This window comes from Mastigoproctus giganteus, chromosome 3 (assembly GCF_048544385.1).
Source record: "Mastigoproctus giganteus isolate SK-2022 chromosome 3, ASM4854438v1, whole genome shotgun sequence".
Lineage (NCBI taxonomy): Eukaryota > Metazoa > Arthropoda > Arachnida > Uropygi > Thelyphonidae > Mastigoproctus > Mastigoproctus giganteus.
The window spans coordinates 57,435,478-57,458,919 of NC_143577.1; the positions used below are offsets into that span (position 1 = coordinate 57,435,478).

Below are 23,442 nucleotides of genomic sequence, written 5' to 3' on the forward strand. Positions count from 1 at the left end.
CTTCGTCTTTATTTCATATGCAAGTATATTAACATGTTAATTTCGTTAACTTTTATTATTAAAAAGCAACTCCCAGTCCATGAAATTTCCACTCTTCAACTGGGATGTTCACTCAGGTGTAATTCATACCTGTAAAGGTGTGATTTCCTTTAAAGAAAATCTGATCTTTGGCTAGTAATTAAGGGGGTGGGGTTATTTTCCAGTTTTTCTCAAGCCTTTTCACTTTATTGTGAGAAAATTAGTGGCTTGTCATATTTGGGGCCAAAAATATCAGGGCATAATATAGTACACAATGTCCAAATATTGATGCGTGTTTTTTAAAAAAAAAAAAAAAAAAGTATATGAATATTGAATAAGAATTTATTTTATTTTGTAACCTAGAATGGCCAGAAGTGTGTTTTTTTTTTTTTTTTTTTTTTTTGGTTGTTGTGTGTGTGGGTGACATTTCAGTTTACACCTGTCCATTTTAATGTTTGTTGACAGTAAATAATTTTTCATTATTTTTTTAGAATGTCTCACCATTGAACAAAGATTTGCAGAATATTAATATTATTCATGATCCATATTTCATTTTTATTTCAGTCTGAAAAGCCATACTTTTGCCTTTTATTGAAGAAATAAAAGTTTCGCCTCTTCTAAGTCCCAGAAACTGCAGAGGTGATGCTTGAAGCATACAGTGGAAAGGCTTTAACAAGCAGTCAGTTAACTGAATGATACAGTTGTCTAAAATATGGATATAATGTAATTGGGAATTATGCAAGGTGCGGGAGATGGCATGCCAACATATATGAACTTGTCTCCCATTAAAAACATTAATTGGGCCAATCATAAGATGAAAATTGAAGATACAGCCGCTAAAGTTGATATATCATTAATAGATGCCAGGAAGTCACTAGTGGCTATGAAGGGGAAGCCTGCCTTCTTGTTATCTCTGGAAAGTATGGGATAAGTGTTTTTTGCATGGAATGAGATGTTGCAGAAACAAGGCTTTTCCTAACATTCATTGATCTGTGTAAGCTACTCGTCTTGCTGTATGCATCTGGTGTTGGAACTTATGAACTTGGATTAGGTGGAAATTCTTAGAAAGAGTTTGATGGATATGGGTTTATTCTGTCTTCTTCTGTGTATATGTGAAACTCTCGGTTACCTGATCCTTGAAGATGTTTATTTGTAAGATTTTATGTAGATGGATACGCAATTTCTGTTGACTGCTAAATGGGAGGATTGTATAAAAAAAAAAATAATAATAATAAAATAACCTGTCCACAGAGAGTATACAGGGTTCTTCCGCTCTAATGTACCTTCCGCTCTAATGAGATGAAATTTGGCTTAATAACTGAAAATGATATTCTGAAGGTACAAAAGCTGACAAGCTATCATATGTCATCCACTTGAAGTATCTGACAACAGCACCTAATAGTTATTCCTTAATCCTGGAAATTAATCTAGTGGCAATGGGAAGAACTTAGATACTGTTTGAGAATTTACAACACAGCAACATGGCTGACAACAGCATCTATTGTTATTTTCACAGGGGTTGCTTGGACTTGTGCTCTTGGAAAGTGTGTCAGATAGCTTTACTGTTGTCTGTACTAGTTTGCAGTACAGACTGGTATCACAGTATTGTCAGCATGCAGAATCTATATTTCCTGAAGTGGAATATTTGGAAAAAGTTCAAAGACTACTTGGTTCTTGTGAGTTGGTCATGTCTTTAGACTCTAACTCTAATTCTCCCTTATGGGGCGGTGAGAATACTGATGATAGAGGTTATATACTTGAAGAATTTATAGCTGCCTCCGGGGTTGAGATTGTGAATACTGAAAGGCATCCACCTACATTCTCTACCGCCAATGGCCAGTCCTATATTGATCTTACGCTTGCAACTGGTGCAGTTAAGAATAAAATTAAAAGTTGGAGAGTTGTTGAGGGCTACACCATAAGTGATCACAATGCAATATTGTTTTCTATTGAAAATATTAATGAAGCTCGAGTTACATTTGATATTGAACGATATTGTATTAAAAATGTAGTTTGGCAAAAGTTCAATGAAATATTTTTGAATATGGTAAATACTGTAAATTGGCAAGATCTTGATGTTAATGAATATGTGTATACACTGAGTGATATAATAATTAATTGTTGTAATAGATGTTTTAAGAAAAGTTATGTTAAAAGTAGACCAGTCTTTTGGTGGACTGAACAATTGACAGTCTTACGAAAACAGACCAATAATTTTAGAAGGCAATATCAAAGGCACAGGCTTTTCGGAGATGTTGACTTACTGGCAGGGTATTTGGCTAATTATAGGAATAAACGGAAGGAGTATTGTAAGGTTATTAGTGAAACTAAAAGGTCTTGTTGGGAGACTTATGTCAAGGAGCAAGGATCCAGAGACCCTTGGGGAATTTTTAATATTATTATTAACAAAAAGGGAGCTCAAGATATAACTAGCACTATTGGTTTTGATGATAATCAAACTTTAAATTGGCAAGACTCAGTTAACAGGACACTGGATGATCTTTTTCCTGAGATTGATGAAAGAGTTTCCACTCTGCTACAGTTGTGGATGAAAGAACAGAATATGCAATATAACTCTGAAGTACTGGAAGAAGAATTCTCTATGGATGAAGTTACGTTGGCGATGGACCGGGCAAAGGAAGGCAAGTCACCAGGTCCTGACAAAATTGAAGTTAAAGTTATGAAACAGGTATTTTTGTTGAGTCCTGAGACATTCCTGAAATTGTATAATAAATGTTTGGATTGCGGTGCCTTTCTGCGGAGCTGGAAGGAAGCCCGTGTGAGGTTAATAATTAAAAGCACAGATAGATTGCTGAACGATACTGGTGCATATCGATCCATCGCTCTTCTATCAGTCTTGGGTAAAGTTTATGAAAGGTTGATTATAGACCGATTAATGATTATATATGAAAATAAGTCCATGTCCTCCTTAAGCCAGTAGGGCTTCAAGAAGGGGAAGAGTGCAGAAGATGCTGCCTATGGACTAACCCAGATTGTGGAATTCAGCGGTGCAAGATATGTACTTGCAATCTTTGTTGACTTCAAGGGGGCTTTTGACTGGCTCTGGTGGGAGAGTGTGCTTGCTAGATTAAGGAAGTGTCAATGTTCAATGAATCTCTATTGTGTTTTTAGAAATTTTTAGAGATACTTTCTAGATAGAACTATTTTGGTTAGAAATAAATATTGTCAAGTTACTAAAAAAGTGAGTCGAGGATGTCCTCAGGGTTCTGTAGTTGGACCCTTTGCCTGGAAAATCGTCATGGACGAATTCCTGGAGAATAATTTTGAAGGTGTACAGAGTATAGCGTATGCCGATGACCTTGTATTATTGGTCCATGGTGATTCCCGTCTTCAGTTAGAGACAAGAGCTGAAATAGTTCTAAACTCGCTGGACGGATGGTGTAAGCAAAATAGATTGGAAATATCTATGACTAAGACTGTCCAAATGTTGCTTAAGGGTAAGCTGAGTATAAATCGTCCCCCCACTGTTCGGCTGAGTGTAGAGGCTGTGCGATATGCTAGAGTAGTGAAATACTTGGGAGTTATGCTTGAAGAAAGATTGTATTTTACAGAACATATAAAGTACTTGAAAAATAAGGTGAGAGTACTGTATTCCAAGCTCAGGAGGGTTGTGAGGAGTGACTGGGGCATTAAGGCACGTTCATTGAACTTATTGTATGATTGCGTATTTGTCCCGATCATTACTTATGCCTCCGGGGCTTGGGTACATCGAATAGAAAATTCACTTGTACAAAAATATGTCTCAAGCTCAACGATTTGTTTTACTAAGTATTACTCGGGCGTGTTGTACAGTCTTGACTGACGCTTTACAGGTGGTTGCGGGCAGGATTCCAGCTTTATATAATGTTTTATTAGCTGGAATGATGTTTTATACTAAGAATAATATAAGGAAGACAATACTAGGAGTTTCTTCCTGTCCTGAAGAAGACTATGTGTATTCAAGAACTGATTTAAATTTGGAAAAGAAAAGGTTCATTCTTGAAATAGAGAATCTCTGGCAACTAAATTGGCAAAATTCAGAAAAAGGAAGACAGTCTTATGTTCTTACCATCGGTTCAAATTATTAATTTGAAAATTAAACCATGGCTCCAATTTGGCTTAAACGCTATGTTTTTGATGACTGGTCATGGCTTAGCTAAAAGGCTTTTTGAACTTGGACTTAGAGATTCTGATCTCTGCACCTGTGGCGGGGTGGAGACTTCTGAGCATATAATGATAGATTGTGTACAATATTGTAATTTTATAAATATTTTAGAATGCTCAGTTGGTGAGTTGATGGAGCGGGATTGTCTCAGTGTTCTGTTTTCATGTAGAAGAAATTTTAACTATTTTAATGAATTTGTAAGTGCAGTTTTCAGAAAAAGGAAAAGTTTATTAGATAGTAGTGGCCTGTCTCCACGAGGCGGGGATGGAAACCGTCCTTATCAAGATATGTGAGAGAATAAGACATATTATTCCTAAGGACGGGCTAAATGGCCAAGAAAAAAAACTTGAGTTCAGTTTTAATTTTTTTTACTAAATTCAAATTTTCTACTCTGATGCCAATCTATGATGAGACAAGCCACGGATGTGCAGATGCACAGGTAGTGGTTGGCTCAGGCGCTTTAAATGGAATGTACTAGTTTGCAGGATCATCCATGTGCTTCCATTGTGCAACAGAAAAAAACTTCTTTTGGTATCTCTTGTGTTTTACCAGTGGATCTTTGGTCAGGCTCAGGTTTTTCTGGATGTATTATTTAATGATGCAGGCTACGTGCAGCAACACTACTTAAACTTTGTCTTGTGGGTTCTATGCAGTATTGATCTTTCAAATGTAGTTAAGAGCTGTAAAAGAATAAAAACTCCTACAATTCTTAGGATATAGTTTTGTGACACACTGTATATGTGCTTTTGCAATAAAGTTGATCTGACAGACTTATTGAGTATGCTGCATTTTAAAAAGTCTGTTAGAGACAAACACTTAAGTGTAAAACAAACTATTATAAATATGCCAATTTTAATTAAAAATTTCAAGGGGATAGCAATTTTGAAATATCAAAAATTTTAAATATTGAAAGAATGTTTAACTCATTTAACTGAACTAATAATGGCCCACTTAAATGAGTGGTTTAAAATATGAACTTTATAGAGTGAATACTAACAACGAAACTATATGCACGACGTGTGATCTAAAAGTTCAGGAACTAAACTAATATTTAGAAAAATGAAACTTGCTAGTTATTTTTATGGGTCTCGTTGACACTGCTGTACACCAATTTCAGTGCTTCTGTAACTTCTGGAAGCATTCCTAATAGGCTTCTTTTGGAATTGATAATAGTTCCTGTAATATGCTCTGGATAGATTCCTCAGTCATTATAAATGTAACCATAAAAGGGACATTAAGTTGGAGACCATGTGGCATACTTTGCAGTAAATTCTTGAATTGAAATCACAAAGTGTGCAGTGGCATTGTCATGATACAAGTGCCAATTTCCTAAAGCCCATTTTTCCATCTATTTTCTCCAGGCAGATTCATGCTGTTACTTTAACTGTTATGTTTTGAAGTATTCTTGGTTCACTGTTTTGACCGTGTGTGACAAATTCATAATGACATTGCTTGTGAGCCAAAAAAATAAAGCAACGATAATCTTCATTTGATTGAGTGCATCTTGATTATTAGGCCTTGAAGAAGATAATCTTTAAATAAGAGAACTGCGCCCTTGTTTCCAGGTCATAGTCATATGTCTACAGTTGTCACAGTAATGATGGAAGTAACATAGTATGGGCCACCTCACCACACAGCACATTGAAGAAGACCTTGATGTGAGAACTTGCCACTCTGTGATCTTTGGTGGCGAAGCAAGGTATAAACTTGGCTGGAACAAGTCGCATTCCCAAATCTTGTGTTAAAATTTATTGACATGTCCCATAAGAAATACCAATTTCTTTAGCATCTTCACAGATTGTTAATATTAATCACTCCTGACAGATCGCAGTCGGGTGCAATTGAATTATTGGTTTTTAAAGTTGAATAGCAGCCAGAGCAAGGATCATCTTCAATAGACAAGCATCCCTCTTTTAAATATTTGAATAGCGCTTTTGCAAGCCTTTTTTGAAAGGTGGTTTTGCAAACCTTCAAAAAAGCCATCAGGTGACATAGCATCTTCTCCAAAAGCTGTTTTTAACATTTTCATGGTTGTCTATTGTGCTTTCCTCAAAACAAAATTTGAAGCATATTTGCTGCTAGGTCAAACCACAATGCAATGAAACAATGCCTGTTCAGCCTGCACTACTTCAGCCTGATTACAGATAAACAAGTGGTTTGTGTGTTTCTATGATCTAGATCAGTCACCAAACATGTTATGGTAAGGTGCAATTTATTACAAAATACTGATTTCAAAATACAAAGTGAGTCACTGGACTTTTTGATCACACATCATATATTTTTATGCTCAGATTAAATAACCCATTCTTAATGTTTCTAATGCAGACACCTCGCAAGCAGAAGACAAAACATAGTAATAATCCACCTGTAGAACATCATGTAGGATGGGTTATGGATGTCCGAGAACACAGGCCTAGATCTCGCACCAATTCACTGAGGTAATGTTAATGATTTCTTTTTGCTTCCACATGTAATTTCCTCCAAAAGGAGAATTTTTGCCTTTCAGTCTAAAAATATCTTACCATCTCTTGCAGCTATCTCATTGATCATTCTAATTCATTTAAGTTGTACCTATAACAAGTTGTAATTGGAATTTGTCTCTTTAAATTTATCTGTTATTTTTATTTTATCTCCTTTAGAAGATAAAAGTTACTTTAGAATCCTGTAATTATAATGGGGGGGGGGCATTATAATTACAGGATTCTAAAGTAACCCATATTTGCATATTTTTGTAATTGAACTGTTTTGGTAGTCATTAAAAAAACTAAGTATAATTATAGCGCGCTCAGAAGCACCAACTATGGATAGTGGGGATGTGGAAAAATATACTTCGTCTTTCAAATCCTATTTCAAGCTGTTTCATTTTGATGGGAGGACCAGAATGTGGTAAAAACAGTAAGTCCTTTGACTCATCCTTCTAGGTGTCAACAATGCTGTCTGGTGGTAGTGTGATGGTGGGGAGTGTTTTATTAGTGCATGTTGGGTCCCATGATATCAGTGGAGCAACATTTGGTTGCTATAGTTTATTTGGAAGTTTTTTCTGACTAGCCTAAAGCATGTTCATCTGCAAATGTCTTCTTCCAACAGGATAATGTACTGTGTCACAAGAACAAATTGTACAGAACTGGTTCCAGGAATATGAGTGAATTCAGCCTACCAGCATTAGCATTAGTAGAGGCATATGATGCAAGAAAGCAAGCTTATTCAGCATCAGCCAATAAAAAAAAAAAAAAAAAAAAAAAAACAACCACTACTCCCATTTCACCCCTCAATTCGTTCGAAATACCTGTCCAGCTGAGCCTTAAATTTGTTTAGGCTATCAACTTCAACAATAAGCGATGGAAGTCTATTCCACAAACCAACTGCCCGCTGGCTAAAGGCGAATTTCCGCACATCTATCCGACATCCGTCCTTCCTCAATTTGAATTTATGCCCTCTCAGGTGATTATTCTGAGCAAGAGGAAGAATCCCATCGGCATTGAGCATGCTCAAGCCATTCAAAGCCTTGTACACCTCTATCAGATCACCTCGGCGATGCCTAGTCTCCAGGCTCTGTAATTTGCAAAACTTAAGCCTTTCTTCGTAAGAGCAACCCTTTGTTCCATTCACTAATCTTGTTGCCCTTCTCTGTACTCGTTCCAGCAGCTCTACATCCTTCTTGAAATGAGGCCTCCAGACCTGTATACAGTACTCAAGGTGTGGCCTGACCAATGCCTTATACAAGGGAATAATCACATCCCTGTCCCTGCTAGAAAAATTCCTGTATATCATTGACAAGACACCACGAGCTACTCTTGCAGCTCGTCTGCACTGCTCAGAGAACTTCATATCTGCCTGCACAATTACCCCCAGGTCCTTTTCATTCTCTACCACTGTCAGCGTAGTACCACAGAGTTGATACGTTGATCTGGGGTTACTGTTTCCCATATGTAGTACTTTACATTTGTCAATGTTAAACTTCATTTGCCACCTCTCAGCCCATCTGCTCAACCTTTCCAGATCCTGTTGCAGCAGCATAGTATCAGTAGTGTCCTTAACAACCCTGCCAACCTTTGTATCGTCTGCAAACTTGGACATTAAGCCTGATACACCATCATCAATATCATTTATAAATACAGAAAACAACAATGGACCCAACACTGAACCCTGAGGAACTCCACTAATAACATTAGTCCACGTTGAGCAGTGTCCATTGATTACCACTCTCTGTCTTCTGCCACTCAACCATCCCTTTATCCATAGCAGCAATTTGCCTCGAATGCCACACTTCTCCAATTTGTGCAGCAGTCTTCCATGCGCAACAGTATCAAAAGCCTTTCTAAGATCCAAATATATAATATCAAAGTTATTCCCTGCATCCAGTTCTTTTGTGACTACATCATAGTATCCAATCAAATTGGTCAGACAAGACCTGCCCTTAACAAACCCATGCTGTGTCTGAGCTATAACTGAATTCTTGTCCAGATGATCCTGCAGTGCTTCTTTAACCAGTGCCTCCATTAATTTTCCTGGAACCGAAGTTAAACTAACAGGTCTATAATTACTTGTGTCAGCCTTTGATCCTCCTTTGTGAATTGGGGTTACATTTGCACATCTCCAGTCCATGGGTACCTCCCCTGAGTCCAAAGAAGCTCTCATAATTATGGCTAGGGGTTTGCTTACTTCCTTTGCTGCCTCCTTTAATATAACTGGATAGATCCCATCCACCCCAGGTGCCTTTTTTATGTTTATCCTCAACAATTTCTCCTCCACTTTCCTCTCAGTTATTAGAAAATCATCTAGCTCACTGCCAATGTTTACTTCACCTACGACATTCCCCTTCCTGAATAACTCCTCATGTGTGAATGTAGATGCAAAATACTCGTTTAAATTGTTAGCCACCTGAGCTGGATCCTCAACTGTTGAACCATCAACATCCAGTGGACCAATCTGATTCATCCCTTTCCTTCTTGAGTTTAAATAGGTAAAGAACTCTTTTCTGTTTTTCTTTGCATCCTTTGCCAAGGATTTCTCATAATCTGCCTTTGCCTGCCTAATCTCCTTTGTGACTTGGTTACAGACCAACTTATATCTATCATAGGCTTCCACGTCACCCATTAATTTGTATGTATCCCATGCATTTTTCTTCTCTGCCATATGTCTCATTAGTTCATCTGACAACCATTTAGGCCTGAACCTTGAACAATATTTCTTGGTTGGTATGTAAAGCCTGGTAGCTTCCAAGATTAGTTCCTTGAATGCTTCCCATTTTGAATTTGCTGTTGGTAACATCATCAGTTGGTCCCACTGTATAGAATTTAAATACTGTCTCAGACCATCATAGTCGCCTTTACGAAAGCAAAAACCCTTCCCTTTACCTCTGATGGTAGTTACCTCCTTGAGTAAATCCCACTTCAGCACACTGTGATCACTGCCACCCAGTGGTTCATTTATCTGCAGATTCCTAATGCATGAAGAATCACTACTGATAATCAGATCAAGAGTATTACTCCCTCTAGTTGCCTCCCGAACATGCTGATGTAGAAAACAATCATCCAATAAATCCACAAAAGCCTTGCTAGTGTGTGAGTGACCAACCCACAAATTCCAGTCAATATCTGGGAAATTAAAATCCCCCATTATAAGACTCTCTGATTTACTGGCCCATTCTATTTCCCTGTACAGTATCTTATTATACTCATCAGAGTCATTAGGCCTATAGCACACTCCTACTCTCAATTTTGATTTACCTATGCTTATGTCACACCAAACTGACTCAACACTGCACTGTCCAGCGATGTCAACTGGCTTCACTTCCTTGGATTTTATGTGTTTTTTAACTAATAGCATAACCCCTCCTCCCTTCCTATCCTGTCTATCCTTTCTGTAGACGTTGTACTCCCCAAATTCCAGTTCTGCATTCCTTATATCTGTGTGACACCACGTCTCTGATATCCCAACAATATCTGCCTTTGATGTTTTGAGTAATACCTCAAATTCATCAAATTTATTTACTAAACTCCTAGCATTAGTGTACACGCAAGTATACATGCACCTGTTTCTATTCTTAGCTACCCTAACACAACCCATGTGTTTACTTGTACCGCAATGACTTCCAGCAGTCTCTGAAATATCCTGCATCTTGTTTTTCAGGCTTCTGCTCATTCCAATAGAAGCAGTGCAAGAATCTCTTTCACCTCTGCCAGTGGCTACTGTTAATCCATTAGTCTTTGTCTCCCCCCAAGCTAGCAGTTTTCCGACCCACCTAACACTGCCTCGATAGCATCAGCAAATATTCTTGCACCCTTTCTATTTAAGTGTATCCCATCCCTGTAGAAGCAATCTCTCCTGTTAACAAGTACAGTCCAGGCTGAAAAAAATTCTACCCCTTCAGCCTTGCACAATCTTTCCAGGGCCGAATTGATCGACAAGGCTCTCATCATATACTCCCTCCTATCGTGTCTGGGCAGAATTGCAGACACTTTCAAATTCAACCCTACTTCACGGCTTTTTTTCAACACAACTGTGTGATAGTCTCCCCAATTTCCAGATCTCTACCAATTGAGTGAGATCTGGAGATGTGGGATGACACGGACCAAGCCTCATCCCATATATGCTCAAGAAGCATTCTATGATATGGAGCTCTCCTTCAGATCACGTGTTTTTACAGTGTGATATAAAGCAGATGGACAGATATGTAAGATGTTATGTGTATGCAATTCAGATGAAACAGCAAGACAAATCTTTTGTTTTTCCCAGGTTTGGAATGAGAGTAGAGATTTGGGAAGCTGTGGGGAGCAATTGATTCAACACAGATCAGCTTCCATGTGTAACACTTTCAATAACTCATTGAGTCCATTCCATGAACCTAGGCTGTTCTGAGGTCGGAGGTGGCACTGCCATAATAGTTTATCAAATTAGTCAGACAAGATTTTCCCTTTAAAAACTTTGAGAAAACCATTTCTATTTAGGTGATCTTTTATTGCATTCTTAATTGGTGCAACCATGGCTTTTCCTACCATTGAAATCAGATTGAGTAGTCTGTAATTATGCAATTCACTCTTAGGACTATCTTTATAGATTGGTGATACATTGTCACATCTCTGATCCTGGGGATTACTCCTCAGTCCACTAAATCTGTCATTAACATCAATGGTTTGATGCACTATTTTGCAACCTCCCTTAAAATATCTGGGTATTTGCCATCTATTTTGGAGGTGCTTACTTGTCTTATGGCTTAGTTTTTACATCATACTTCTCATAACAAATAGAAAAGACAATTTGAGCAATACTCTCTATGGATTCCATTGAAGTTTAGTGGGGATTGAATTGGGAATGTTTGCAGTTGTTAATTTGGGAAAAAAAAAAATTATGTCCTGTAATATATGTATCAAGAGAAATTTATACATATTGTTTAATGCATGTTTGCTGTTGTATTGGTTATGATTTTAAACAAATAATAATATTTATATACATTTTTTTTTTTTTTTTTTTTTTAATTCAGTGAAGGTACACCAACTGAGAGTATTTTATCAACTAGTTATGGTAGCATACCACAGTCACTTCCTACATTTGAGCACCCCAGTCATGCATTACTCAAAGAGAATGGATTTACTCAACAAGGCTATCACAAGTTCAGAGCTCGTTGCCTGAAAGGTAATCTTAGTTTTGTTAGCTGCATTGTGTGGCTGAAAGTTATTCTGCTGATTTTATAAAATAATTATACATTTTTTATACCAAATCTCTTGCCTACCTGTTTTATGTTACAGAAGAGTTACAGTAGCCTAATATTTACTTCCCATGTTGCTTTGTTATACACTTAGTGCAATTTTATCTTGTTTCATTTCAGTTGGACACTACTATTTTTAAAGTGTGTTGATGCATAAACCATACAGTATTCACTTTAAAAATTGTTTAAAAAATAAGTAAAGTCAACTGAAATTTAATAATCTAAATTGTATATATATTAAGTTAATGTGTAGTGTGAATAGATTAATTCAAACCATATGTAGCATATGTACTATATGTAGTATAGCATAAGAATCTAGTGTCTACTGACTGAAATAGGCTAATACAAAATTAAAATTGGTTTATTAAAATAAAAGATAGTGTATACAAGAAAATAATGGTTATAGATTTAAAATAAACCACTAAATATGAGGGGGAAAGAAAAAAAAAACCGCTCTTGCATGTTTATTAAATTTAAAGACTTATTCTTGACCAACAAAGGATGAAGTAAGAATCTAAAAATGCTAAGGATCCTTTAAGATATAGTGGGGAGACCAAAGACTTCACATAATTGCATTAACATGTGCATCCCCCAACCATAATAACTCAATTACATAGCATTTAACAATAGCATGCTTTTATTAATGGAAAATAAAATGTTTACTTTAACTGTATAATGTCTAATGCTAAAATGCTTCGTACAGAAGAACTACCAAGCATACGACATATATAATTCCATTCCTGTTAATGTCGGGTGTGCTGAACAGCTTAGTTGGCACAGTATATTGTCCACTGCAAATTCTCTGGATTTAAAATATAGAATCTGTCCTTTTAACTAAAATTTGATTCCTTCTCTATCTCACCAACATAATATAGTTGGCAACAAAGAGTTTTTTTTTTTCTTTTTGCAAGAAAATAGCAAAACTACATTAAAGTTTGAAATATTTTAAAACTTTAACAACTTTTTCTTATTTTCATTTAAAAATTGGCCATCAAGTGTGCTAGTGCACGTTGCACAATAGAAATATGGGATGAAAAAGGTAACCTGTTTGCCTTGTGTACTGCATGTGGATGTGATTTTTAAATTTTAAGTGATAGGAAATGCAATTGGGCATTTGCAAACAGATAAGCATAAATGCTGCTTAAAGTCCATAGAAAAAAAAAAAAGAAGAAGAAGAAGATAATGTAGCATTCATGGTGACAATGATGTCATAGAACATACTCTTCTGGGTTGTGCTCGTCATGCAGGCACATTCAGAAATATGTTTTCCAGTACAAAATAACAAAAATTAGGCTTGTAGAAGAACAAAAGCAATAGGCATTGTTAGTGAAATTGCATGAATAGAGAAAGAAAAGGTATTAATGACTGAAAAAGTACCAGTTTTGATTGTTATAGAGGCAGTAATCAAAGGGATTCCAAACTATATCCCATTGTGGTAACCTTTTCTAATAATGATAATAGTAGCAACAGAATGAACATAAACCTTGTCAACAATAAGGAAAATGCCACCTGTCTGATTGACATAGCGGTGCCCATCACTGGCAACCTCCAGAAAACCTATGATGAGAAAATCAGGAAGTGCACGAACTTGAGACTGGAGGTCAAAGAGATGTGGGATATGTAACAAGTAATGACCATCCTGATCATCCTGTCAACCACTGGTATTGTGCCAAAGACCCTACATAATGCCTAGCATCAATAGGTCTCCCAGAGAACACCTATAAGGAACTCCAGAAAGTTGCAATCCTGAACACCTGTAGGATAGTCAGAGAGTTACTCTACCAGCAGTAACACCAGACATAACAACCACCCCTCGTGGTTATGTCTGGTGGTAGTAATACCCCTCGTGGGATGAAACCCCTCAATCAGGGAGAAATAATATAAGAGTAATAATAATAATGATTTTTACCATTTGATCAAAAAAAGTGTACCCTACTACAAGTACGAACCCCAGGCAGTACTAGAGACCCCAACCCACAAGCTGTACTGGGACCGCGCCATAATAATGAATAAGACAATTCTGCACAGCAAACCAGACATAACCTTTGTGGACAAGAAGGAAAGGGCTACCTATCTGACTGATAAAGCGGTACCTAACAGTGGCAACCTTCAGAAAACCCACCAGGAAATACACGAATCTAAGACAGGAGATCAAAGGGATGTGAGACATATGCAACAAGTAATGATTATCATGTCAAATAAAAACTGTTTGCTTTCATTGCTGGCATTGGAAGATCATAATGTGCCTGTTGTGGTAAGTCTGAAAACTGGAGTAAAAGAGAATTTCGATCACTTGGTGGTAATAGGCTATTCTTGTCATCTTATTAATTTGTATGCTGAAAAGGGAGTTTCTGCTATCCTATGAAAGTAGATGAATATTTGGTGGATATTTACTGTTATCTATCTGGAATGACTGTAAGTCATAAAGTAGCACTGAAAGGAAAGATGGGTGTAAGTAATTTCAACTGATATATGCCACCGAATAAGAAGGATTTTGAAGCATATCTGTACACATTGGCTGTCTTTAGTTAAATGTAACTATCACATCAGCAGCCTTTTAAAATGAAGGTTAGAAGTGGTTAGAAAAGCCATATGAGCATTTTTCACAGTTTCCAAATTGAAAGTACAACAGGTGATCACTATTGAGTGTCACTGATCCAGTGCTGCTGACTAGTCATGGCTTGTTGAAACTGTATGATGGACCGGATTTGAACAAGGGATCATTTGTTCAAATCCGGTCCATCATTTAAACAAGTGATCCTTTTTCAAATCCTTTTTATGTTGTTAAATTGAAAGTATGAATGATCACTACTGTGTATAACTGATCCAGTGCCACTCACTGGATTGGTAATGGCTTGTTGAAAGTGGATCATACTGGATTTAAACAAGTGATATCTTGTTCAAATCCCATTCATGAGTCAAAAGTTTTGAAAGAAGACATTTGAGGAACTCAAGAAAAAGAACCTGAATTACAAACTTTTGGTGAAAGCAATCCTAAACGGTAATATACTATTCGGAAAGAATGGTTACGTGGTTTCTATCCATATGGTAAAATTTATGCTATATATATAATAATAAAATAATGCAGTTATACCACATGAAAATTCTTAACAAATAGGTTAATTAAACTCATGTATAATACAAGCTCAATACTACACTAATTCGCTAGCAGGTGACATTTTGGCAAGAATCCTGAAACATTACCTCCTAACAAATTAGTTTAGTTTTGAGCCTGTATTATATACGAGTTTAATAAACTTATTTGTTAAGAATTTTCATGTCACCGTGCACCTACTAAAATCTTAACAAACATGTTCCCGTATTTACTTAGTTACAAGAGATGTTGAAAATGATCTCTGCCTGCTCGTAGACAAGCATTACACATCTTATCTTGTTTGCAAATTTGAGGGGACATTGTATACTTCAAAAGTCACATAGGCCACTTGTTGTAACATTAATACTACTAAAAACGAGACAGTTTTATTGTTTGAGGCATAGGTGCACAGTGATTTTTTTTTTGATATACACTGGTGTTCAAAGAAATGTATCACCTAGGAATTTTGCATTTCTAACTCTTTTTTGTGATGTTATGTTACATTAATGACTAGCATCACAAATAGAAATATAAACAAAATATATTTGTTAATAATTAAGGCAAAACTAAGTAATATTTGACAGGTGCTCTCAAAATATTCCAGAATGAGTATTTGCAACCTTTATACAACAGTTTTGGTAAACATGACAATTATGGCTGAAATGTTATTAGAAGCCCTCAATTTACTTCGGTTTATCATTTTAAATGGAAAACAAAATGGAAAAGTTCACCAGGTTCAAACTAATATTTAGTTGAACTGCCTCTGGCTCTGATGACAGCAGCACACTGCAGGGGCATTGACAAGATCAATTTCTGAAGATAATCAACTGATAGTTCATGGTTCCAAACACGAATTATGGCTTATTGAAGTTCACGAAGGGTCTTTGGTTTCTTTTTGGCAACTGCAGATTCTACACGATGCTGACAGTTCTCTATAGGATTCAGGTCTGTCCGGCCAGCTGTTTCCTGGCCAGCTAAGAGTTGTAATGGACCATTCTTCCAACCATTTTTTCAACAAATGTAAACACATCACTGTTGAACCTTTAATGCAGAAATGAAGCTAGAGTAACTGCAGAAGTGCCTACTTACACTTTTTGCCCGATGACAAGGAGCAGAGTCGTACTGAAAGATGCAGTTACTTGGCAAGTTGAAATGGTCTCTAGTGGTTGGCAGCAATTTGCCTTTCAATACAGCCAGGTATCCATTGGTATTTACGGAACCTTTTATAAACTGGAGATGACCTACTCTGCAATACTAAATGCACCCCCATATCATTTGGCTGGTAGGGAATTTCCCTGTAGACACCATACAGTGGATGGTATTCTTCACCACGTCTACAGCGAATGTCTCCCATCAGAGCCATGCAGGTTGAATTTCTTCTCATCCGAGAAAATAACTGACTTCCACTGCTCGGGGGTCCATTTGATATGCTCCTTGCACCAAATTAATCGGACCTCTTTCATTTGTTGTGTGAGGAGGGGCTTCTTTCTTAGGATGAAGGGCTACAAGTCCATTTTTGAAGAGGTGTCTTCTGACTGTTGCTGCACTTGCTACCACTCCTGTATGTTCTTCCCATTCTCTTTTCAGCTCAGACAGAGAATATTGTTTTTTAAGGTATAAGTGCTTCAAAATGCGGTCCTGTTTTGGCGTAGAGACTCGTTTGCATGTGGTTCCTTTTTCCTATCAATAGAACCAGTATTCTTGAGTTTGGAAAGAAATCTACTCACTGTCGACTGATTACAGGATACTCTATAAGCAATATGATGAGAAGAATATCCTTCCTCACGTAAAGCAACAATAGCACTCGTTCTTTGTGCCATCAACTGCACATAACTCGCCATCCTGACTCAGTCAAGGAATGACTGCAACTCTTGCAGAGCTTGCTTATATAGCTGATGCAATATTACATCATCACCTGCGTGTCAGTCTTATCTGATGCAGTCTGTAAGAAATATTGCCATGTACAGTAAACCCCCGCTATTCGTGGGGGTTACGTTTCTGAGAAATGCCGCAAATACCGAAAACGCGAATACTGAGTTATGGCTCCCATAGTAATAAAGGGGTTCCGTTCCAAAGTATGAAATATATAAGAAAAACTAGTCTAAAATTTTGTCTATGTATGTATTATACTACCTTCATAATATGACTATGTACATAGTGAAATGCAAACATAAGGCATCGAAATGAAAATAAGAAACAATTTAATATTAAAAAAAAAATATTTATTAGAAATTTCAAACAAATCTTTCAATCCATCGCCTTTGCTATAGCTAAAAAACTTATCCCGCCAGTGCTATCACCAGTTTCGCTAAAGTGTTGATAAAGGAGTTTTGCCTTTTCACGAATGATGAGTGAACTTAACGGAATTTTATTTTGAGTTCGGTCTTCTATCCACAAATTTAAAGCTTTTTCTAATTTAACATCACGAGTTACAGAGCAAATTTTTGAAGCAACTAGCGCGTTTTCACGGACACTACGGCGGATTTTTTTCTTCCGATTTCTTGATTGATCGTACCGTTGACTCATTGATTTTATAATGTTTTGCCACTGAAGAGACACTTTCACCATTATAAATTTTATCTATTAACTCAATTTTATTCACTAATGTCATCACCTTCTTTGATCTTTTCACATTTCCCTTGTTATTTGTAGCCATATTTTTGTACGGGTTAGAAAGAACTTGTCCACAATAAAGGCACTTTCTTCCATTAACACACTCGAAAAAGTCTGTTTTACACTGCAAAACAGTAGATTTATCACTTTTGTAAGCATATCAATTTATAAATTAGTAAATTTATTCAATTTATAAGCATATAAATTAAAAGCAAACGACGAAACCTTCCATGACAAGCGCATAACACATATTGAACAAGGATTAACGAGAAACATCCACGCTCTCGATTTTGCCACCCATCTCCCCCCACCCACTGAGTGCTGTGTTTTGACCGAGAAAGATAACTTTAGCCACGCCCATGTTTTTTTATGGCGGAAAATGTTCACGGCACTTTAAAATTCACATTTTTTTTTAGGTTTCATTTTATATTAAATCAGCAACCGCGAATACAGATACCGCAAATAGCGGGGGTTTACTGTACTTACATTATTCGGACGACAATTACAATTTTAGGGGGTGATGCACTTTCTTTGAACACCAGTGTGTGTAGTATAAAGTTTACCAAATCCTAAATAGGCCAAGAAAGCCAATAATTCTAAGCATGTTATCCTCACACATGTAGAAAGTTTTTTTCGTCACGTTTCTTTCTTCTAGCTTGAATGAAGCAATTTGCTTATTATCTTATCTGTTTTTTTTTTTTTTAAACACATTACCTTACCTTTTCTGTTTTGTTTAAATGCTATGCCATTGTAATTAAATCTGAACAGAGCTCTTCAGTCCAATGTATCTCATACTTTACTGAAGTAATTTCTCATAAATATGTTGAAGAATGTTATATGCAAATTTATTATATATATACAAGCAGTTTTAAAACTTCCACTTTGATTTTGGAAATTGATTGCTGTAACAGTCTGAACCAGGAGGATGAGAATTTCTGCTTCCAGTGTCATGGATTATCTAAAACAGTAGAAGATTCTGTTCTGTTGTTTAGTGAGGAAGTACTGTATTTCTGCATGCGACTACATGGCACACATGTTCTCCTGAAAAGTAATGTCAAATTTCATCAGTTGGCAATGCATCAGTCTTTGGGATCTTGTTCACAACAAGGTCTCCATATTTCATTTTATGAAGTTTTACTGTTATAGATTTATTGATAAAAATCAGTAAATTCCATCTACAAAAATTCCATTTTTGTAGATGGAATTTAATTTCTTCCTTGTATAGTATAGATTTCAGGTTGTTCAGTATCTCACTTTCCTTTCCACTGCCATTAGGTTGGTCAAAATATTGAGTACTTATTTTTCAGAATAATCCTGTTTATATTATATATTCAGTCCATTTTTATATATACAGTAAACCCCCGCTATTTGCGGTTGCTGATTTACTATAAAATGAAACCTAAAAAAAAGTGAATTTTAGATCGCCGTGAACATTTTCCGCCATAAAAAAACATGGCGGAATCATCATTCCGTGTCAAAATAGCGCTCAGTGGGTGGGGGGAGAGGGATGACAAAAACCGCGAGCATGGATGTTTCTCGCTAATCCTTGTTCAGTATGTGCTATGTGCTTGTCATGGAAGGTTTCGTCATTTGCTTTTAATTTATATGCTTATAAATTGATATGCTTACAAAAGTGAAAAATCTACCGTTTTGCAGTGTTAGTGTAAACAGACTTTTTCAAGTGTATTAACGGTAGAAAGTGACTTTATTGTGGACAAATTCTTTTCTAGCCCCTACAAAAATATGGCTACGAATAACAAGGGAATTGTGAAAAGATCAAAGAAGGTGATGATATTAGCGAGTAAAATTCAGTTATTAGACAATTTCTAATGGTGAAAGTGTCTAGTCAGTGGCAAAACATTATAAAATCAATAAGTCAATGGTACGATCAATCAAGAAATTGGAAGAAAAAATTCGCCATAGTGTCCATGAAAACGCGCTAATTGCTTCAGAAATTTGCTCTGTAACTTGTGATGTTAAATTAGAAAAAATGGAAAAGGCTTTAAATCAGTGGATAGAAGACCGAACTCAAAATAAAATTCCCTTAAATTCCCTCATCATTCGTGAAAAGGCAAAACATCTTTATCAACACTTTAGCGAAACTGGTGATAGCACTGGCGGGATAAGTTTTTTAGCTATAGCAAAGGCGCTGGATTGAAAGATTTGTTTGAAATTTCTAATAAATATTACATTTAATATTAAATTGTTTCTTATTTTCATTTCGACGCGTTATGCTTGCATTTCACTATGTACTGTTTATGTACATAGTCATATTATGAAGGTAAATATAATACATACACGGACAAAATTTTAGACTAGTTTTTCTTCTATATTTCATACTTTGGAACGGAACCCCTTTATTACTATGGGAGCCATAACTCGGTATTCACGTTTTTGGTACTCGCGGCATTTCTCAGGAACGTAACCCCCGCGAATAGCGGGGGTTTACTGTATATATATATATATATATATATATATTTTTTTTTATGTTATTCTGTCTTGCTGCCTTTGCAAATAAATTTAGGTACTGTGGTTTTTGTTTTTCATTCCATTTATTTCAGTCTTTCGTAGGTGAATTCTTACTAAAATTAATATCATTTTTATAAACAACTGGGGAGAAGATACTATTTCAATGCAAGTATTGAAATGAAATAGTTTGAGAAAAGAGCAGCCAAGTGTTGTTTCGAAGAAAAAAACTTCAGTTGGAAACATTACGTTTTAATTTGAAGTTTTTGTAATCTTCTGTTATAATGAACCCCTATTAGTAGGCTGCATAATTTAATAGAGGTTACTATTTCAACTTCAGGTTTTGAAATAGTTTCAGAAAATAAAACTACACTGCTTTGTTTTTGCAATGATTTTTGGGGACACTATTGCTTCTTCGGTGAGCCCAAGCTCTGTCACTGGAGGAACTAAAAATTGGCCTAATGATTTAAACTAAAATTTGAAATTTATTTGGCTTTAAGTGATATCTCAACTATTTTGGAGCAGGTGTTTTTTTTTTTTTTTTTTTTTTTTTGTGCATTGACTTTGATTTATGTAAAGTTTATGGCAGTGAAGAGTATTTCAACATAACATCAGTATATAACTTAATGAACAACTTTACAACTATAGAAAATATCTGCTCTTAGCAGCAGTGTTCATAAATATTTAATCTTTCATTAACTGAGTGTTGTTTACATTTTAATTGCTTGAATATAATAACATGAATCAACTCAACTTTTCTTTATAGAGAGAAAACGACTGGGAGTTGGACAGTCCCAAGAAATGAACACACTTTTCCGTTTTTGGTCTTTTTTCTTAAGGCAGCATTTTAACAGAAAAATGTATGAAGAGTTCAAAAGACTTTCAATAGAAGATGCTAGAGAAGGATATAGGTATGGTTTGTGTATATATATAATTTTTTTTTTTTTTTTTTTTGTAATATTTGGCTTAAAAAGACAAGTCAGCATTATGTAAATAGGATTTTATAAACCTCCATCACTTTCAGTTCTTCTAAAATGAAATTTAAGTAAAGAAAATGGCTAAATGATGTCTGTCGATTTCAAACAGCATATTTACATATATATTTCTACTTCCTCCCAAAAGTAGTGTACTTTTTAATGTATCATTCATAAATTTGAATTTATTGTAGAGTTATCCTGTTTTCCCAGGTACTCACAAGCTGTTTTGTACATATCAAATATTTCATGTTTAAATAATGTAATTTATTCACTTATTTTATAATCAAGGGAGCAATTTTTTTTTAAATGCGTAATTTCAAATTCAACATTTTGGTCATATTGTTGCACAAGCCTACCTATGTAATTTTTGGAACATTCAGATTTTAGTGTTTGTGTATCAAAAATGTCGAGCCCCCCCTGTTCATGGCATGGGAAAAAGTTTCGTTTAAGAATGATTCAAAAAATTTGGAATAAATTTTGGTGTTGTGTTCTGCAAGAAACGATGCTTTCAAGTACTTGGAAATTTTTAATATTCATTCTCATAGTATAAATGTAACCAGTGAGTTTTTTAATTGCCTCGGTAGCTTGTCATATGTTACATATTCTAAAGGAAAAAATTCTCAATTGTTTATTGCATACTGTGTGGTTTGCAAAGTATGACAGTATTTTACCCTGACTACTTTCACACAGAAAGACAATTTCTCAGCTCCTGACTGCATTGCATTATGTAAAGAAATGCAAATGCCTTTTATAAAGCCACATGTGGTTGATTTAGTTTGAGATTAAAATTAAGTTTGCACAAACAGTGATGATGAAAACTGCTGGCTTAACCATTGCATTTAAAATTTCAGAAAACTGGAACATTTGTGTATCCTGAAAAAAAAAAAAAATAATTAACAAATAAAATAAAATAATTGGGGACGCCTGGAGAAAACACCAAAAACCAAGAAGTCTGGTCGTTCTGTACTAGTCCCATCTGAGTTTTAATCTTTCATTAATAGCAAGAAAATTCACCTTGTTCTCATTTGTCACAGAGCATTTCCCACAAATAGTATTTCACTCCATAGGGTAAGGATATTATTTACCAACTGTACAAGTTTTATCTTGTAGATGAAATTTGGATCAATTATGTATTTTATTACATCTGCTAGGAACAATCTCTGAAACCCTCTGTTAATTGATATATTATGTGATATCCATTGCTGGAATCACACTATGTATTACATAATGCATTTTTATTGCTTTATCTCAGGTATGCGAGTACAAGTGTGTGGACGAAGGATTTGAGCTCATGGGAAAAATAAGTTTTTTTTTGAAAATTTTACCATCTTTTTGATTAATTAACTTATTAAATTGTGTTTGACAAATAGCCCATAGTCTTAGTCATGTTTATTAATCTATTTTTAAATTTAGCTAGTGATTTTGTGAGTTTAGGCTTATTATTTGTACCAATATTGTATTTAGTATTTTGGTGTGAATATCTTAGCTTGTAACTAGTAATGCTGTGGAATAGTGGAGTTTTAATTGTGATAAATAAGTAGCTCAAAGGTTCTAATCACTTGTTGGGCTTTTCTCTTTTAGCTAAGAAATTTTACTTTTTAGTAAGGATATAACTATTTAAACTGTGAGCATAAAGTATATCTTTAACTTGATAGCATAAGGTATAACATAATAAAACTTGATAATGTATTAAATATCAACAGCATTTAGGAATCTGTTAGTTTGTGTAGTATTGCCGATTAATCCTTTAAATTTGCTTAATTTTATATTTTATTAATTTTCACTGTTCATCAATTAAATTCTATTTAAACGGAAATCATGCACCAAACCAGAGCAGTAAATCAATGGTCACAAAGTAGCAGGAATGCTATGGCTCAGAAAAGAATTGGAAGGGGCGATTCTCCTATGAAACACGGCCTAACAAAATGTGCAACTTGTGCAATGTTTGCAAATCTTTCTAGAACAGGATATGATACAGCCAAGGGTGGTGTCTTTGTGTGTGTGTGTGTGTGTGTGCGCGCGCATGCATTTGGTGCAGAGAATGTGAAGAAATTTGGCACTGGCTCAGAGTTCTGATGGATGTTTGAGTAGGGTTTAATTCCTCAAAGGAATTAAAATGGAGGTGGGCTAATCAAAATCTCAGCTGCCCAACTCGATGCCAGAGCACACCTGTGCATCAGGCAACACAGCAGTAATCACCAAGGCAGAAAGTGCTGGTCCCACAGGAGGTAGTTATTGTTAGTAACTCTATTATCAGTGAAACAGGAATTATGTTGTGTGAGAAGGATAGGTGGAATAGGACCAGGGTATGTCTGCCAGGGACAAAAGTAAATGATTTTGTAGAGCAGATATCATCTTTTAGGGGCATTAAAAGTGATATTGTTGTGCATGTTGGCACTAA

The 23,442-nt window shown here is 35.7% G+C and overlaps 1 protein-coding gene across 3 annotated transcripts in view; it reads left to right on the forward strand.

Annotated features, from left to right (window-relative positions):
- Window positions 1-23,442, forward strand: part of larp (La related protein) — a 467,832-nt gene that overhangs the window by 364,585 nt on the left and 79,805 nt on the right. For all 3 annotated transcript variants that reach the window (XM_090369301.1, XM_090369300.1, XM_090369299.1), the window contains 3 exons: window positions 6,509-6,621; window positions 11,667-11,818; window positions 20,831-20,975. In XM_090369301.1, coding sequence (XP_090225427.1) covers window positions 6,509-6,621; window positions 11,667-11,818; window positions 20,831-20,975 — 410 coding nt within the window. The remainder of the gene's footprint in view (window positions 1-6,508; window positions 6,622-11,666; window positions 11,819-20,830; window positions 20,976-23,442) is intronic.